We start from the raw sequence: 18136 nt of genomic DNA, 5'->3' as shown, positions 1-18136 counted from the left end.
ATCTGGGGTTTGAATGCTATGGAGGGTAAGTTCTTCTTCCTCTTACTTTGCCAAGCAAGCGCCTACACTTTCACCTTGCTCAATATATTGTTGCTTGGATTTCATGGTTGCAATCGCTGTAGATCGGGTGTTTATTGGTAGTATTCAAGCTTCAGTGTTCAACTGTTGAAGCGTGTTTGCATTTCTTTATATCTAAACTGTGTTTTCTTTCTAAATTGTGGATTTTCTGTTCTAGTATTTCTAATTCATCATGGGTCTTTTTCTTATGTGAAGAGTAAGACATGATACAAATCTCTAATATATGCTTTAAGAGCTTCCCAGACAACAGTTGGCCATACTTCATTATCTACACGCATTTGCAAAAACATGTCTGTGTTGAGATAAGGGGTTTATCTCCAAGTAAAAGTGTTGAATGAGGTTGACACAACAGTGTGGTGAGGTTTTCACCATGGCACTGTTCTGGAGAGACCAGAGAGAGCATTCTGTGTGGTGTAGAGATGCAAGCCTAGAGATGATTACATCAGTTAGAAAGAAAAATGGTATACAGATATTGCATCACAGTCCAGACAGATTAGCCTGACAGGAACAAGCGGTACCTGCGGCAGAGAATATAACATCTAATTTCAATAGACCGCATGATATTACGGAAATTGTACAGCAGCCGCTGGTCTTCTATTAGCCACAGTTAGTGTAGCGTAGCCTAACTAGAATGAATCCCATAACTCCAACTGTAGGAGAGAGGACAGGCAGCCTTTAACTGAGCGACTGCTGGAATGACCATGAGGATTCAGGCCTGGCTGAAGAGGATTACACCGACTTCAGTGGGTCTCATGTTCCTGTGTGATGGTACACAGAGCTTGCTGAGATTACATTCCCATTGCTTCCATGTGCAGGGCTTGGCCACCCAATCTGCCCAGCACAAGGACAAGGCACAGTATGAAAAAGGCTTTTGATAACATCTGAGTTAGCCACTCTGTGACTCGCAATATTCTCTTTGAATGGGGCAAATGATCCCAGTCCATTGAGAGATAAATGGGCCTTCTCTGTGGCTGAGCTCCTTGGTCTCACCCCTGCTGCTCAACACAAGAGAGCATAGAGATGACCCTGGCAGCGCCACGAAGTGCCAGATTAATGCTGACTCTGGTGTGTGATTAAACCGGAGGGGAAGAAGAGGGAAGACGGAGAGGATTACACCAGGCCAAAGCAGTGCTCAATTTCAACTCCACTAAGATGATACAAAGAGAGAGAATGAGAGAGAGAAAGATAAAGCAGACGAGTAGAGAGGGAATGAAGATGAAGTATTTGAGCTGAGCTTTGGGCACAGAGAGAACCATCGCGGATGAGTGTGACGGTGGAAAGAGTTGCTGAGGTAGAAGGGTCCAAGTCATGTGCCTGGATCTCTGGATAAGCACTGATAGAGCAGTCAGCCACAACACAGGCCAAGTCCTGAAACCCAATCAACACTAAAACAGCAGTCCAATAGACCAGTCCCCCCCCATGGAAAACCAACAGTACCCTCATAACATTCATATAGCATCAGGGTGGGAAATTAATACTTGCCAAAAACCAAATGCGGGTAGATTTGGCATTGGCGATAAGGTTGGGCGGTATCCAGATTTTCATACCGTCCAAGCGTTTTTTTAACACACAAAACAATTTAGGCAAAAGTGATCTTGATTCAGGAGGGGATTGAATGTCTCTGCCGTAACCAAGAAGCTTGATCTTGACATCTAGCCACGTAGCTAACAAATTAGCAAACCAAATGCATAGCTGGAGCCCTGAGCTGGATATAATTTGACACATTACATTTATTTTTTGTTATACTTAACTTGTAGTAAGTTATAAGCAGCGGCCCCGACTCAAAAAAAACTATCCAAAGGCCAAAATGTAGAAGTTGGTTGAGTTGACCAGAAAGGCTACTAAAGTGCAACTTTGTCCTCATGTTTCTTGGCTTGTTACATAGTTGTGTTCACATGCTAGGTTGTTTTTCATTATTAGTTAAGAGTTTACTGCAACTGTCTGCCGGTAGCGCAGACAGAGATGATCATCTCTGACAGACAAGGAGTTCTATTACTACAGTAATGGCCCACCTCTTAAAGGGGCAGCTGAACATTTTTGTTTCACCTAATGACTCATATTTGGGGGTAAATTATGCTTGACTGAGCATAGAACAGTCCAAAAACATTAGTAATTTACTGTAATTTCTTATCATTACAAGACTCAAATAATTGAATTGTGCTCTTAAATGTATGTGTGCTACTAAATAATTGATGTACTCCTTGTAAAAAATGTCAGCGTTAAGAGTCCTGAACTAATAATAATAAATAAGCCGTATTACTCAGCATTTTGTGGCAGGACAGGAACATTGTTGATTATTGACGTTCAAGTTGTAGAAATGTTCCACTTTTGTTTCAAATTATTTATTTTAACATGGTTAATACTTCGGTGACAAAAATGAAAGCATTGAGCAATATACTAAATTACTTCTTACTAGTAATACCTTTTTTGTTTTAGAAATATTACAAGGCATACTCATCAGTTACTTGTGATTTCTGGTGTAATAATGCCAAAAACATATTGTGGCTGGTAGATTTTTGTATCTACCTGTTACAGTGGCTAATGAAACAAAAAGTTAATTTCCCACCCTGTACAGCATGTTATATCTGAACCTATACTAAGTTTCACAAGAGAGTGAAGAGACAGTAAATAACTTGCCATTCTGTAGTGTAAACAAACTCAGTAACATGATATACCGGTGGGTGTGTGAGTGTCAGAGCGCACGTGGGAGGTTTCGTCAGCATCTGCAACAGCAGCAATGAGTCGACTCAAATCACTTCCTTTCCTTTGCTTAATCCTGTGTTTAATGAGAGCAGAATGAGACATACTGGGAAGGACAGGGTCTGGGCATTGTTAATGCAGTCAAAAATAACCAGGATTAAAATGCTGCCTTTAGTCTCCAGCCTCATGCTTTCACCAGTCAGGCACATGGAGAGAGGAAGGATGAATAATTCATGAAGCAACCATCCCAGAATATATACACACACCCCACTGCCATAATCAATATGCTTTATTGAACGGAAAAGCATACACACCCTCTTAAACATGCAAATTAACAACTGCCCTGCATCTATAGGACTGAAAATTATGAGACTGAGCTCCTTCTAGTGGCTGAAGGATGCAACTCTGGGTGACATGCAAGGTAGGGCAGAGGACCCAGTCACCCAGATAAAGGGGGTGGCAGGTAGCCTAGTGGTTAGAGCGTTGGACTAGTAACCGAAAGGTTGCAAGATCGAATCCCCGAGCTGACAAGGTACAAATCTGTCGTTCTGCCCCTGAACAAGGCAGTTAACCCACTGTTCCTTGGCCATCATTGAAAATAAGAATTTATTCTTAGCTGACTTGCCTAGTTAAATAAAGGTAAAAGGGAAAGGGGGATACCTAGTTCGTTGTACAACTGAATGCATTAAACTGAAAGTCAACAAGATACATTATTACATCAGGTTTAAATTAGTTAAAATCTCACAGCCACCTCCAAAACTCTATTTTCAGTACTGTGTGACTTATTTTGGTTGTTGGGGCCTTTGCAGATATAGAAAAGTGGATTTGACTAATCCAAATTGATCCCTAATGCAAATCAGCTTAAATGTATCAGGGGTCATGGGCAGATGTTAAATACAGTGCATTCGCAAAGTGTTCAGACCACTTGGCTTTCGCCACATTTTGTTACATTACAGCTTTATTTTCAAACGGATTAAATTGTCCCCCCCTCCACCCAATCTTCACACAATACCTGGTAATGACAAAGCAAAAACAGGTTTTTGGAATTCGCAACTGTATAATTAAAAAAAACTAAAATACAACATTTACACAACTATTCAGACCCTTTACACAGTACTTTGTTGAAGCACCTCTGGCAGCCATTACAGCATCGAGTCTTCTTGGGTATGATGCTGCAAGCTTGGCACACCTGTATTTGGGGAGTTTCTCCCATTCTCTGCAGATCCTCTCAAGCTCTGTCAGGTTGGATGGGGAGCATCGCTGCACAGCTATTTTCAGGTCTCTCCAGAGATGTTCGATCGGGTTCAAGTCCGGGCTCTGGCTAGGCCACTCAAGGACATTCAGAGACTTGTCCCGAAGCCACTCCTGCATTGTCTTGGCTGTGTGCCTAGGGTCGCTGTCCTGTAGGAAGGTGACCCTTCGCCCCCAGTCTGAGGTCCTGAGCGCTCTGGAGAAGGTTTTCGTCAAGGATCTCTGTACTTTGCTCTGTTCATCTTCCCTCGATCCTGACTAGTCTCCGGGTCCCTGCCGCTGAAAAACATCCCCACAGCATGCGGCTGCCACCACCATGCTTCACAGTAGGGATGGTGCCAGGTTTCATCCAGAAGTGACGCTTGGCATTCAGGCCAAAAAGAGTTCAATCTTGGTTTCATCAGACCACAGAATCTTGTTTCTCATGGTCTGAGAGTCCTTTAGGTGCCCTTTGGCAAACTCCAAGCGGGCTGTCATGTGCTTTTTACTGAGAAGTGGCTTCAGTCTGGCCACTCTACCATAAAGGCCTGATTGGTGGAGTGCTGCAGAGATGGTTGCCCTTCTGGAAGGTTCTCCCATCTCCACAGAGGAACTCTGAAGCTCTGTCAGAGTGACCATTGGGTTCTTGGTCACCTACCTGACCAAGGCCCTTCTCCCCCGATTGCTCAGTTTGGCTGGGCGGCCAGTCTTGGTGGTTCCAAACTCCATTTAAGAATGATGGAGGCCACTGTTCTTGGGGATCTTCAATGCTGCAGAAATGTTTTGGTACCATTCCCAAGATCTGTGCCTCAACACAATCCTGTCTCAGAGCTCTACAGGCAATTCCTTCGACCCCATGGTAGTGGTTTTTGCTCTGACAACTGTGGGACCTTACATAGACAGGTGTGTGCCTTTCCAAATCATGTCCAATCAATTGAATTTACCACAGGTGGACTCCAATCAAGTTGTAGCATGATCAATGGAAACAGGATGCACCTGAGATCAATTTCAAGTCTCATAGCAAAGGGTCTGAATACTTATGAAAATAAAATTCTAAAAACCTGTTTTCGCTTTGTCATTATGCGGTATTGTGTGTAGATTGATGAGGGGGTAAAAAACAACTGAATCCATTTTAGAATAAGGCTGGAAAGTAACAAAATGCGGAAAAAGTCAAGAGGTCTGAATACTTCCCAAATGCACTGTACATGTGGCCCATTTCCTAATCAAGTATATGAAACCTGCTCTCGACCTGAACCTGCTGAGCGGTTTATGGGCTTGATAGCCAAATCACTTCTGTGAATTCTGCAAACAAGCGAGAGCCCAAAGCAAAGCCAAATAAGAGGCCATATTCCACACATGCGCCATAAAAGTTCACTTGATCAGAAGAGCATTACGCTGAGTGAGCACTCTAAAGTCATGTGGTTAGAGGGAATGCAAGCCTTCTTGGGCTTCATATTGCGTATCACAAAGATACCATTACCTTCCAGCTTCAAATTGCAACGTAGGCTTTGGTTTTCATAACGCTGCAGAAAAACTTATTGTAAGGGCCGGAGACAATGAATAAATAATAAAGAAATACCAAAATGGCATTGTGGGCCAACAGGGACAAGCTGAGTCAACTTGCCTGTGGGGGAAAGGGAGATGCAGAGGCCATTGATTCAGAAGAACTTGTGTCCGTCCCCACAGTGAATCACTTCCTTCAGGCAAAAATACATGTACATGTACTACACACAAACCTCAAAAGGGTCACAGAGTGAGGCATCCATCTCAAGTAGCCACGGTATCAAACGCAACATGATGTCATTGTACTTTCATTTGGGGACACAATTGGCCTAGGCCTTTTACAACTGACAAACCATACAAAGGATTAACTGTTCAACACTAACAACCCCAAAACAGCTAAAAGGAGGAGGGCAATTCCACAATGATGCAGAATTAATGCAAAGTTAAACCAACTTTACAACTCTATGCACAAGGAGTACTTAATGTGTTTGTAAAATTTTCTGTGGTAATTTACTAGAAGAACAGTGGCGATGCAAAGACTGCTAACAGAATGACAGCACAGAAAGACAGTTTGTCTTACATTTTAAAGTTTAAAAAAAATCTGGAGTCTAAGCATCACCGTGGAATTACCCAGGAAGAACCGGAAAATCATCGTACGGACTAAAGAAAAGGAGGAAATGGGCTTTGTTGCAAAATAATAAACTTCCTTAGAATCAGCCATGGTGACATAACTCAGCCAGATGTGAAGGGATCAAATCCTATGAATAGACAAAACCATGTTCGACAGACATTGCTGACTTTACTCCCATGGCCCAATGGTTTCACAACACATTTATTTTAACCAACAGCGGCACTGCTAGGATAGAACTGCATCATATAGCCTAGGCTTAAATTAGAATTGCTCCTGCTCGGTCAAGGAGAGAGTCGCACAGACAAATGCTTTCATACTTCCATTATATTGTGAGGGTTTACAAGGTAATAGCCTTTCAACACTTGGCTATGTATCCAGTTATAAAAAGGACACTTGGACATTTGAAAGTACAGACAGTGTGCACTTTGCAGGTTTGCGTTTCCAGCTGAAGAGGTTCATTGTGGAGATGTGACAGGTCTCGCTTTGCCCCTGTGCAGAGAGCTGAAAAAACAACTACTGGACGAGCCTTACACTCTCGCCATTCCCATCACATCTGATTCCATGCAAGACTGACTGACCTTCCCTTGGGTAAAGCAAAGCTCAACGGAAGCAGTAGAGACTGGATAGTTGTTGCAATTGTGGACGGATATACAGTGTCTTCGTCAGACACAGAATAACATTCTCAACTTCTGTAACAATGCATCCCTAAATGGTCTTACAGAACTCGATAACATACACACAATGGCAATTACTTCTACAGTAGCTCAAAGCAGGACTTCGCTGACTAAATGTAATAATAGTTTCAACATAGGAAGATCCTTACTGATAGCCTTGACTAACTCCTGAGTGCCATTGACACATTGCAGGCCTAGATAGTGGCATAATGACTGTACGTACAGTACCAGTCAAAGGTTTGGACACCTACTCATTCAAGGGTTTTGTTTTTACTATTTTCTACATTGTAGAATAATAGTGAAGAAATCAAACTATGAAATAACACATGGAATCATGTAGTCACCAAAAAAGTATTACACAAATCAAAATATATTTTATATTTGAGAATCTTCAAAGTAGCCACCCTTTGCCTTGATGACAGCTTTGCTCACTCTTGGCATTCTCTCAACCAGCTTCATGAGGTAGTCACCTGGAATGCATTTCAGTTAACAGGTGTGCCTGTTACCCCTGCCCAAATAAATACTTCAGAGTTCAAGTAACAGACACATCTCAAAATCAACTGTTCAGAGGAGACTGCGTGAATCTGGCCTTCATGGTCGAATTGCTGCAAAGCGATGCGCCATCCCATCTGGTTTGCGCTTAGTGGGATTATCATTTGTTTTTCAACAGGACAATGACTCAACACACCTTCAGGCTGTGTAAGGGCTATTTGACCAAGGAGAGTGACTGAGTGCTGCATCAGATGACCTGGCCTCCACAATCACCCGACCTCAACCCAATTGAGATGGTTTGGGATGAGTTGGACTGCAGAGTGAAGGAAAAGCAGCCAACAAGTGCTCAGCATATGTGGTAACTCCTTCAAGACAGTTGGAAAAGCATTCCAGGTGAAGCTGGTTTAGAGAATGCCAAGAGTGTGCAAAGCTGTCATTAAGGCAAATGGTGGCTACTTTGAGGAATCTAAAATATAATTTTATTTTTTTAACACTTTTTTGGATAGTACATGATTCCATGTGTTATTTCATCGTTTTGATGCCTTCACTATTATTCTACAATGTAGAAAATAGTAAAAAATTAAGATAAACTCTAGAATGAGTATGTCCAAACTTTTGACTGGTACTGTATATCTATCCAATTTACCCCCCCTAGAACACCAATGTGAGTGTGCCACTACTACTACATCACAAGGTTGAGCACAGTGAGTATTTTAGTACCTTAATTAAAATCTATGAAAGCACTATCCTCAAGGAATATGTTGGATTATAGTTTGTTACACAAACATAATTCAAAGTGACTTTGCACAACAATTTTCTGTTGAGTGGGCTATGTTTTAAAAGACCATACTTGCAAATCACTCCAGGCTGAAATGTGGTATTGTTGTGGCTGCCATAGTGAGTTAAGGGAGTGGAATTGCCACTGCATCCCGGGTGGCAGAGATCATCGTTTAACAAGCATCTCGGACTCGGAGTCCAGGTCGCCATAGACGTGAACGGTCCTTTTTGTTCCTTGCAGCTGTGCAGTCCTGAAACGTTTCCCCCCCATCCCTCTCTGTTGTCTCAGAAAAACGAAACACAATCCACGTTCGTAGTAGCACTGACGAGCTACACTTACCTAGAAATCAAGAGAACTAGCAAACATAAACTGACTAACGGTACAACTAGAGCTGTCACTGATGATAGCAAGTTCTTGTATTTCCGCTACGGACGTCGTAGTCGGGCACCGAGTTGACTAGCAGTAAACTAGTTAGCACGTTAGCTAACTAGCTAGCAAACACCCGCTAAATAAATCAGTTTGACTAACTAGCTACCGTTATTACTTGACATACCAATTGACAAAATAAACAATTTTATAATACTATGTGTCTTTTCCTACCTGAATGCTTGGTGAATATATTAATTGCTGGGTCCGGCACGTTAACGGCAGCAACCCTGCCTGGTGCCGTTCCGGTACTGCTGACTTCCCGGGGTCTCCTCCCTGTACTTCCCCTGTTCCCCTTGCCCGGGTGTTGTTGCGGTGGTGGCGGTTGGAGTCCTGTTGAAGCCCCCTCACCGACGCGGCCTACCTGTTGTCCCATCCCCGCAGTTCGGTGTAAAGATGTCCGGGACGAAGCTAGCCAACCCTGCACACTCCTGGTTCACATCCCCCAATTGTGGAGCGGCCTGTTCCGAATAGTCTTCCTCGACACCCTTTTCTCCACCCGACGTCCTAGCTAGCAAGCTAGCTTATCTCGCTAACGTTAGCTCGATAGCTAGTATCGGTGAAACCCACCCACCTTGCCTCAAACAATAAAGCAAAACTCACTGAAAACTCTCTGCCAACGGTCCGTGGGATCTCGAGGCAGGAATGTTCAGTCCCCCACGTCCGAGTTTCTACGAAATATGGACCCTTCAGGGTTGTTTCGCCGTGCTCCGGCCACTGCGCGCCCCTTCTGCAGCCGCCATCTTTACCGCAGAATAGAGTTTACTATTTAGGAAGAGGATTTCACCACACTCCCCAGATCACATTGATCCATTACAAGTCCCCAACGTTACTAGGACCTCAGAGCCACTAGATGACGGACATCCCGAGGACCAACCAATGATTATATACATCATTGACCCTCCACCCTATAGGAGAATGACATTCCCTGGACCAACTATTACCATGGCACCCACCATGATTGCATTGTTCATAACTTGTATGTGTGACATAAGACCTCTGGAAAAACGACATGTATATTGTTCAACGTTTAACATAAAGCATTGAAATATTGTCATAACATTGATCTGTTATTTGTGTTATGGCTATTTATCCCATTAAAAAAAAAACATTTTATTTTTGCAGTGACAGAAAACATTCATACTGTGTTTATGCCATCACCCCTGACATGACACAGTTTACGCTTCATGCCTGCACGGTCTATTCTGTACACTGATGTGATTTCATGGACATTGATCACGACTGTGATTGAACTGAATACAGTTTAAATTAACAAAAAACTGTGACAAGAAGCATTTGCCAAAATCCATTCCAATTGTCTTAACATTGTGAAATGTACAATATTCTATATGGAAGGTTGGCCTACATCAAAAACCAAAACTGTGCTTTGAAATACAAAAGTCACAATTCTAACCCAGGATTTTGTGACAAAGACCAACAATAGACTTTCTCAAAGATTCATAGCTTAGTTTTGAAGCGGGCACCACCTGACAAACAATACCTAATGCACTGTAATGGTAATTACATCAAGCATATCTCAAAACACTCATTTTCACAGAAATGTTTTAAACACCATAACTCCATAAATTGATCTCAAGAAAAATAGAGGAATGTCAATCTCTGTTAAAAAAAATATAGATATCTGAACAAAAGTATCACTCTGGAGTAAAACAAAAAGTAATGTTCTAAATGATCAGAAGACATCGAGACGCTCAAAGGTTGCAAGTGAGCTGTTGTCTCAAATAAATTAAAAAAAAAACACTGAAATAGTAAAACAAATAGTAATTTGTAGTAAACAGCACAGAAATGTCCCCCAATTGAAACACAGCCAGGCTGAAGTAGCCTTGCAATAAAATCTCTCGATAGGATAAATATCAATGTACATTTTCCTCAGATAACACACAATTGTAAGCGGTTCCGTTTAGATAATTACTTATCTACTGAGTAAAATGGAAAATTATGGATCATTTGGGATTATCAATTAACAATGTATTGTCAGTGTGGGAATTCTGACATTTTACATTTCAGCGCCATCTGCGGGATGAGATTACACATTTAAATCTCCAAAATCTTAAATGCCTGAGAGAAAAATAAACAGCTGATTTGTACACCTTGACCTTTTCATTTTTTTTTTTACGTTACAGCCTTATTCTAAAATTAATTGAATAAAAACAATTTCGTCATCAATCTGCACAAAATACCCCATAATGACAAAGCAAAACCGTTTTTTTTACATTTTTGCAAAAGTATTAAAAATAAAAAACATAAATACCTTATTTCCATAAGTATTCAGATCCTTTGCTATGAGACTCTAAATTGAGCTCAGGTGCATACTGTTTCCAATGATCATTCTTGAGATGTTTCTACAACTTGATTGGAGTCTACCTGTGGTAAATTCAATTGATTGGACATGTAATTTTCATATTTTTTGGACATGATTTGGAAAGGCACACACCTGTCTATATAAGGTCCCACAGTTGACAGTGCATGTCAAAGCAAAAACCAAGCCATGAGGTCGAAGGAATTGTCCATGGAGCTCCGAGACAGGATTGTGGTGAGGCACAGATCTGGGGAAGGGTACCAAAAAATATCTGCAGCATTGAAGGTCTCCAAGAACACAACAGCTCCATCATTCTTAAATGGAAGAAGTTTGGAACCACCAACACTCTTCCTAGAGCTGGCCACCCAGCCAAACTGAGCAATCAGGGAAAAGGGCCTTGGTCAGGGTGGTGACCAACAACCCGATTGTCACTCTGACAGCGCTCCAGAGTTCCTCTATGGAAATGGGAGAACCTTCCAGAAGGACAGCAATCTCTGCAGCATTCCACCAATCTGGCCTTTATGGTAGAGTGGCCAGATGGAAGCCACTCCTCAGTAAAAGGCACGTGACAGCCCGCTTGGAGTTTGCCAAAAGGCACCTAAAGGACAACATTTCTAAACACCTGTCATTTTGGGGTTTTGTGTGTATATTGATGAGGAAACAAATTCATTTAATCAATTTTAGAATAAGGCTGTAACGTAACAAAATGTGGAAAAAGTCAAGGGGTCTGAATACTTTCCGAATGCACTGTACAAACATAGCAGTACCGTTAGCTATTTGGAACAGTACCTCACAATCTAAACCTGCCAAAGCTTAATATATTTTGGCACTAATCAAGTGAATACATATATACACATTACCAGTCAAAAGTTTAGCCTGAAATGTATCAGTCATATTCAGAATTGTAACATTGGAGCACCCAGCTGCAATAGCAGGTTCCACCAATTCAAGCTCAGGTGTAGAATGAATTGCTGATTTGTATAGAATCACTTTCAATATTGCTTTTGAATAAATATGCTTTCTTTATTAGCAGTACATTTCTGATCATGTGCATAAGGCTTCACACCTGACAAAACATTCATAGTAACATTCATAGTAGTCCTACCAGTAATAACATTGCAAACAAAGATTCATTTTGTTGAATAATCCCTCAACATGATTGAAAACACCCTGGGGACCAGTAGACACAAAATACAGAAACTGAACATAAAAACATTCAAACATTCTCTAACTAGATTATTTGCAAAATATATACTGCTCAAAAAAATAAAGGGAACAATTAAACAACACATCCTAGATCTGAATGAAAGTAATAATCTTATTAAATACTTTTTTCTTTACATAGTTGAATGCGCTGACAACAAAAATCACACAAAAATAATCAATGGAAATCCAATTTATCAACCCATGGAGGTCTGGATTTGGAGTCACACTAAAAATTAAAGTGGAAAACCACACTACAGGCTGATCCAACTTTGATGTAATGTCCTTAAAACAAGTCAAAATGAGGCTCAGTAGTGTGTGTGGCTTCCACGTGCCTGTATGACCTCCCTACAACGCCTGGGCATGCTCCTGATGAGGTGACGGATGGTCTCCTGAGGGATCTCCTCCCAGACCTGGACTAAAGCATCCGCCAACTCCTGGACAGTCTGTGGTGCAACGTGGCGTTGGTGGATGGAGCGAGACATGATGTCCCAGATGTGCTCAATTGGATTCAGGTCTGGGGAACGGGCAGGCCAGTCCATAGCATCAATGCCTTCCACTTGCAGGAACTGCTGACACACTCCAGCCACATGAGGTCTAGCATTGTCTTGCATTAGGAGGAACCCAGGGCCAACCGCACCAGCATATGGTCTCACAAGGGGTCTGAAGATCTCATCTCGGTACCTAATGGCAGTCAGGCTACCTCTGGCGAGCACATGGAGGGCTGTGCAACCCCCCAAAGAAATGCCACCCCACACCATGACTGACCCACCGCCAAACCGGTCATGCTGGAGGATGTTGCAGGCAGCAGAACGTTCTCCACGGCGTCTCCAGACTCTGTCACGTCTGTCACATGTGCTCAGTGTGAACCTGCTTTCATCTGTGAAGAGCACAGGGCGCCGGTGGCGAATGTGGCAATCTTGGTGTTCTCTGGCAAATGCCAAACGTCCTGCACGGTGTTGGGCTGTAAGCACAACCCCCACCTGTGGACGTCGGGCCCTCATACCACCCTCATGGAGTCTGTTTCTGACCGTTTGAGCAGACACATGCACATTTGGGGCCTGCTGGAGGTCATTTTGCAGGGCTCTGGCAGTGCTTCTCCTGCTCCTCCTTGCACAAAGGCGGAGGTAGCGGTCCAGCTGCTGGGTTGTTGCCCTCCTACGGCCTCCTCCACGTCTCCTGATGTACTGGCCTGTCTCCTGGGAGCGCCTCCATGCTCTGGACACTACGCTGACAGACACAGCAAACCTTCTTGCCACAGCTGGCATTGATGTGCCATCCTGGATGAGCTGCACTACCTGAGCCACTTGTGTGGGTTGTAGACTCCATCTCATGCTACCACTAGAGTGAAAGCACCGCCAGCATTCAAAAGTGACCAAAACATCAGCCAGGAAGCATAGGAACTGAGAAGTGGTCTGTGGTCCCCACCTGCAGAACCACTCCTTTATTGGGGGTGTCTTGCTAATTGCCTATAATTTCCACCTGTTGTCTATTCCATTTGCACAACAGCATGTGAAATTTATTGTCAATCAGTGTTGCTTCCTAAGTGGACAGTTTGATTTCACAGAAGTGTGATTGACTTGGAGTTACATTGTGTTGTTTAAGTGTTCCCTTTATTTTTTTGAGCAGTGTATTACTGCATGTTTGATAAGAGGTAAACTTTTAGGCAAAGCTGCCATTTCACGATTTACCATATTCGCCTTGAAAGTGCATTTGAAATGAAAAAGTAGAGTAATTTCCCCCAGCTAAAAGGAATGGGAACTTTGATAAAACTAAAAAGGGAGCCAGCTAGCCTAGCAGTTAAGAGCATTGCCCCAGTAACCGAAAGGTTAATTCGGTGAAAAATCTGTCGATGTGCACTTGAGCAAAGCACTTAACCATACTTGCTCATCTAAGTCACCCTAGATAAGAGCCTCTACTCAAGTATAAAGTAAATTAATATACAAGGCTACATTTATATTTTCCAATGTGTGCAGTGATGTTTTCCTCCTGAAGGGGGCAGTAGCACTGTACATACCACTCCTGGGAGTAGAGGAATGCTTGCATGTTTAAGGTTAGAGTTACAAAACAATGTGAGGGATATTATCTAAATATTGTAAAAACAGTAACATTAACACTAAGTGCAACAATAACACAACACTCACCCTTAGGAATTCACAATATACATAGTAATACAGCCAGTCATTAACCACCACGTTCCAGGTGTGGTAGTAATTGTCAAAGGGTGTTCCACCAATCCTGTGAAGCAAAATCTATATAAAAAAGAACAGTAAAGAAGATGGCCAGCTAAACTATATAAAGTATCCAAATATCTGTCCATCCATGTCTGCTATAGAGCTTAGGTGTCATTGAGGCAGTGTAGTGAGCACTGGCACTAGTGTCCTGCAGATCTGGTCAATGATGGACTAAAAGAGTAATATGATCGAGGAAAGGTGTAAAACATCTCGACAGCAAACCGTAGCATACCAGCAAAGGCGTTGAACCAGCAGTGCAGGAAGGCAAAGAAGGCTAAGAAGAGAACGAGAACTCCTAGAGAGAGGGAAACGCACAGAGATGACTTATGATGTCCTTCCTTCCATTCCTTAAACTATTGCTCTAGCAATATGGAGGTAGTTAACATAATTGTCCATACTGAGTGACGCAGTACCCCAGGGGTTCCCAAACGTTTTCACTCAGGCCCTACTTCCAACATTGGGGAACAACATCCTGCATCCAATTTTATTGCTTCTTTAATCAGAACAACAGTTTTCAGCTGTGCTAACATAATTGCAAAAGGGTTTTCTAATGATCAATTAGCCTTTTAAAATGATAAACTTGGATTAGCTAACACAACGTGGCTTTGGAACACAGGAGTGATAGTTAATAGAATGGGCCTCTGTACATCTATGTAGATATTCCATGGAAAAGCAGCTGTTTCCAGCTATGACTACACTGTATTTCTGATCAAGTTGTTATTTTAAATGGACAAAAAAAAAAGTGCTTTTCTTTCAAAAACGAGGACATTTCTAAGTGACCCCAAACTTTTGAACGGTAGTGTATTTCAAAATTTTCTTTGGGTGGGGGTGGGCACCCCGCCTGCAGACCCATCGTGCACCCCACAGTTTGGAACCACTGCAGTACACAATATAATGAAGATGCAGGAAGAGTGTCATACCGATGGGACAGGCTGGCTGTGAGTGAGGATGTGTAGACTGAAGTTATCCTGGCAGGATAGAGTTGAACACACACAGGACTATGGCACATGTCATGTCGATCTCTGACATAGTAAGAGAGCAGATCAGGATGGAGAAGGGTGGAAGGCAAAAGGGGGCAGGGGGAGAAGTGAGAGGCTCAGTACCTGAGCTTACTTCTCTCCTTATCAGACAGAGGAGGGAAGAAGACAGCAGGGACAGGAGCAGGCTCCAGTGATATGAAAAGGATGGTTGTGAATTAAAAATAAGTCATGATTTAAATCCATATGATATTAGACACATTTTAAGTCAGATACTAAGGTAACCAACATTTTTGTAGCTGGAGACAATGATGACCCTTTAACATTTTTTTTTTTTTTTAAATGATGACCTCATGCCCAGAAAGACTGTGGCGATTGTTCTGTCTAGTTTATGTTTGCACAGTAACAGCTGATGAGGGTAGAGGTCAGGTGACCTTTATACTAAACAAACAGCCCTCAATCTCTTTTACGTTGTGTGCAAATAAGGGAGCTCTCAGGATTTTAGTTTTTGCTTTGTTGCGTACAGTACAGATAGGACATGTGTTCATTTCACCCATGACTATGATGCGATAAGCTGATTCATAGTTCAGCCAATTACAATGTTCAACAATACATAAAGCAAAACATGTTTTAAGTGGATTTTTCTCTTCAGTCTGCACTTCGATTCACTGTGAAACTTTCATTTGGCCACTCAATTACTTAGGTTGACTCCTACAACGTGGAAGAGAGATGCAGATGAGTACAGCCTTTTACATCACTTCGGCTTGCTCTGTTAGTTATAAGCTCTTTTTATAATGCACAAATAACCAGATATGAAAACAAACAAGGCAAAGCCAGGGTTTAAAATGACAAGATTACAGGTCATATAGGCTTAAAGGAGATTTAGTCAGTCCAGTAGGGATTTGGCAGTGCAGAGCCATGGCACACAACACTGTTTTATGAGTATAGTAGGCACATCCACACCAGGGGCGGAAATCCCGGGGGGGGGACACGACCCTCCCATCCTGGGAAAAATATGATTTGTCCCCCCCAATATATCACTGAAACATAACTACGTAATTTAAATAATATTAATAATACACAATGAAAGCAATTGTGCTGATTATAGACACTTAATAGCGCGTTTTTAAGTTTCAAAAGATTGCGACCCCCCCACCCTTTGCCTCACAATGGTTTGATCCACTGGCAGTTTCTTAGTTGGCAAGCTAACAGAGGGGTCGTATCTACTGTCTGAAAGGCACTCAACGAACGTAACTGACGTGAGGTTAATCCAGTCAATCGCGCACACACACTAGCTGAATATGCAGAGCTAGCGCGCAAATATTAACTATTAAGCTAGCTAGTACCTATTCCATTTATGTGGCCTCGTCAAAGATGGAATCTTTGCTATCATCAATTTATTCCAAGATCAGCATGCAGATGATGTATGTTAGTGCTTCAAAGTCCCTGTGATAAGGTTAGCAATAAACTGAAGTCCAAACTGAACAGAACTACACTCTCTTCTACCATTGTCTTAAATATATTTAATGGTCTCGTTGCAAAAGCTAAATTGTCGCAAGGGAACTTTTATTTATTTATTTTATTTAACCCGGGTAGCAAAGATTATAGCAAACACCACTGAAACGGAATTGGTACTCGCTAGCTTTGCAAATTCAGCTATTGTTGGAAGCCAGCCAATATGAAACAAACTTAAAATTACAAAAGGTTGCAGCATATGTTGTGTAAATGGTGAACTCATACAGCTGTCAACTCTTGTCACTGCAATCCGTTTCACATTTGCTAGCTACCTTTTAGATCGAAGCCCAAATAGAATGATAGAAGATAAGATGATAGAAGCCCATCTCCTACTGTAAATAACCTACACACTGTGTGTGTGTGTGTAGCCAGCCAGGTAGAAAAATGGCAGAAAAATAAGACGGACATCAGAGTATTTTTCAGTACACCAAAACGCAAAGTAAGAACCCTAGTAGCCTAATATCTCAAAGACTAGTTGATAAAATGTTCATAAGAAAGAAATGAAATGAAATTCTAATGGAAATGTTTCACAATGATGTCATTAGGCAGAGCAGGCAACAGATGGCACACAGACAGCAGAGTTGGGGACAGATATGCAGGGACAGACTGGCAGAGACAGGGAGTCTCAGGTAGGTTTGTTGAGTCTTTGTTTGGCAACATTATGAAAGGTTCTCAATTTTTTTGACTTGTAAAATAGGACCATAATTGGAAAATGCCATGGATACCCCCACTCTCAACTTAAACTGGTGACTGAACTAAGATGTGTTAAAGGCAATGGTATTGCTGTTGTGATTAGTTGTGTAGTTTTGGGTACCGGTAGTTAGGAGTACGGCAAACACCTTATTTCTTTGGTTCCTCAATATACATTTACCATATTACAATGTAGGCTATGTGTTACAGCACTACTTTTGGTGTCCCCCTCAGGAATTGCTCTTGAGAAAATTTAATGTAATTGTCCCCTCCAAAGTTGATATCAGATTTTCGCCCCTGATCCACACAGTGACAGAACAAAGAGAACTTTGTTGAATCATTGGGACCCAATCAATAACAGGTGACATGTGAGAACAAACAACATTGTTAGGAGGATGTGACATCAGCATCTAATCACTGGCTCAGAACCAATAGAACATATTTGACCTGCTGACAACACATTCTGTTTTATAGTAATCTGACCTCTGCTTTCTTCTTCAGTTTGAGATTTTTGCTGTTGTGTTGCTCCATCTCCATTGTCCCTAAAATAAATAGAGAAAATGTGATTAAAGCAAAGCAATAAATTATGGGTCAGACTTTCATATTCATTCAGTTCCAAAGTCTACCAGTGCCGGTGAGGAATATGAATCCCAAATGACTTCAGGACTAAGTTGCGAAGTTAACA

The 18136-nt window shown here is 42.0% G+C and overlaps 1 protein-coding gene across 2 annotated transcripts in view; it reads right to left on the bottom strand.

Moving 5' to 3' along the window:
- The window catches only part of LOC106584319 (tyrosine-protein kinase ABL2), a 42477-nt gene extending 33031 nt beyond the window's left edge, over positions 1 to 9446 (bottom strand). The window contains exon 1 of one of the 2 annotated variants that reach the window (XM_014169444.3): positions 8687 to 9446. In XM_014169444.3, the coding sequence (XP_014024919.1) occupies positions 8687 to 8888 (202 nt within the window). In that variant the 5' untranslated portion in view covers positions 8889 to 9446. The remainder of the gene's footprint in view (positions 1 to 8686) is intronic. The other variant, XM_045706021.2, reaches the window with a different exon arrangement.
- Between the last annotated feature and the right edge of the window lie 8690 nt (positions 9447 to 18136).

The sequence above is a fragment of the Salmo salar genome, chromosome 23 (genome assembly GCF_965601325.2).
Source record: "Salmo salar chromosome 23, fSalSal1, whole genome shotgun sequence".
In the NCBI taxonomy this organism is placed as follows: domain Eukaryota; kingdom Metazoa; phylum Chordata; class Actinopteri; order Salmoniformes; family Salmonidae; genus Salmo; species Salmo salar.
Note: the sequence above shows the minus strand (reverse complement) of the source record. Positions and strands in the feature narration are given on the sequence as shown.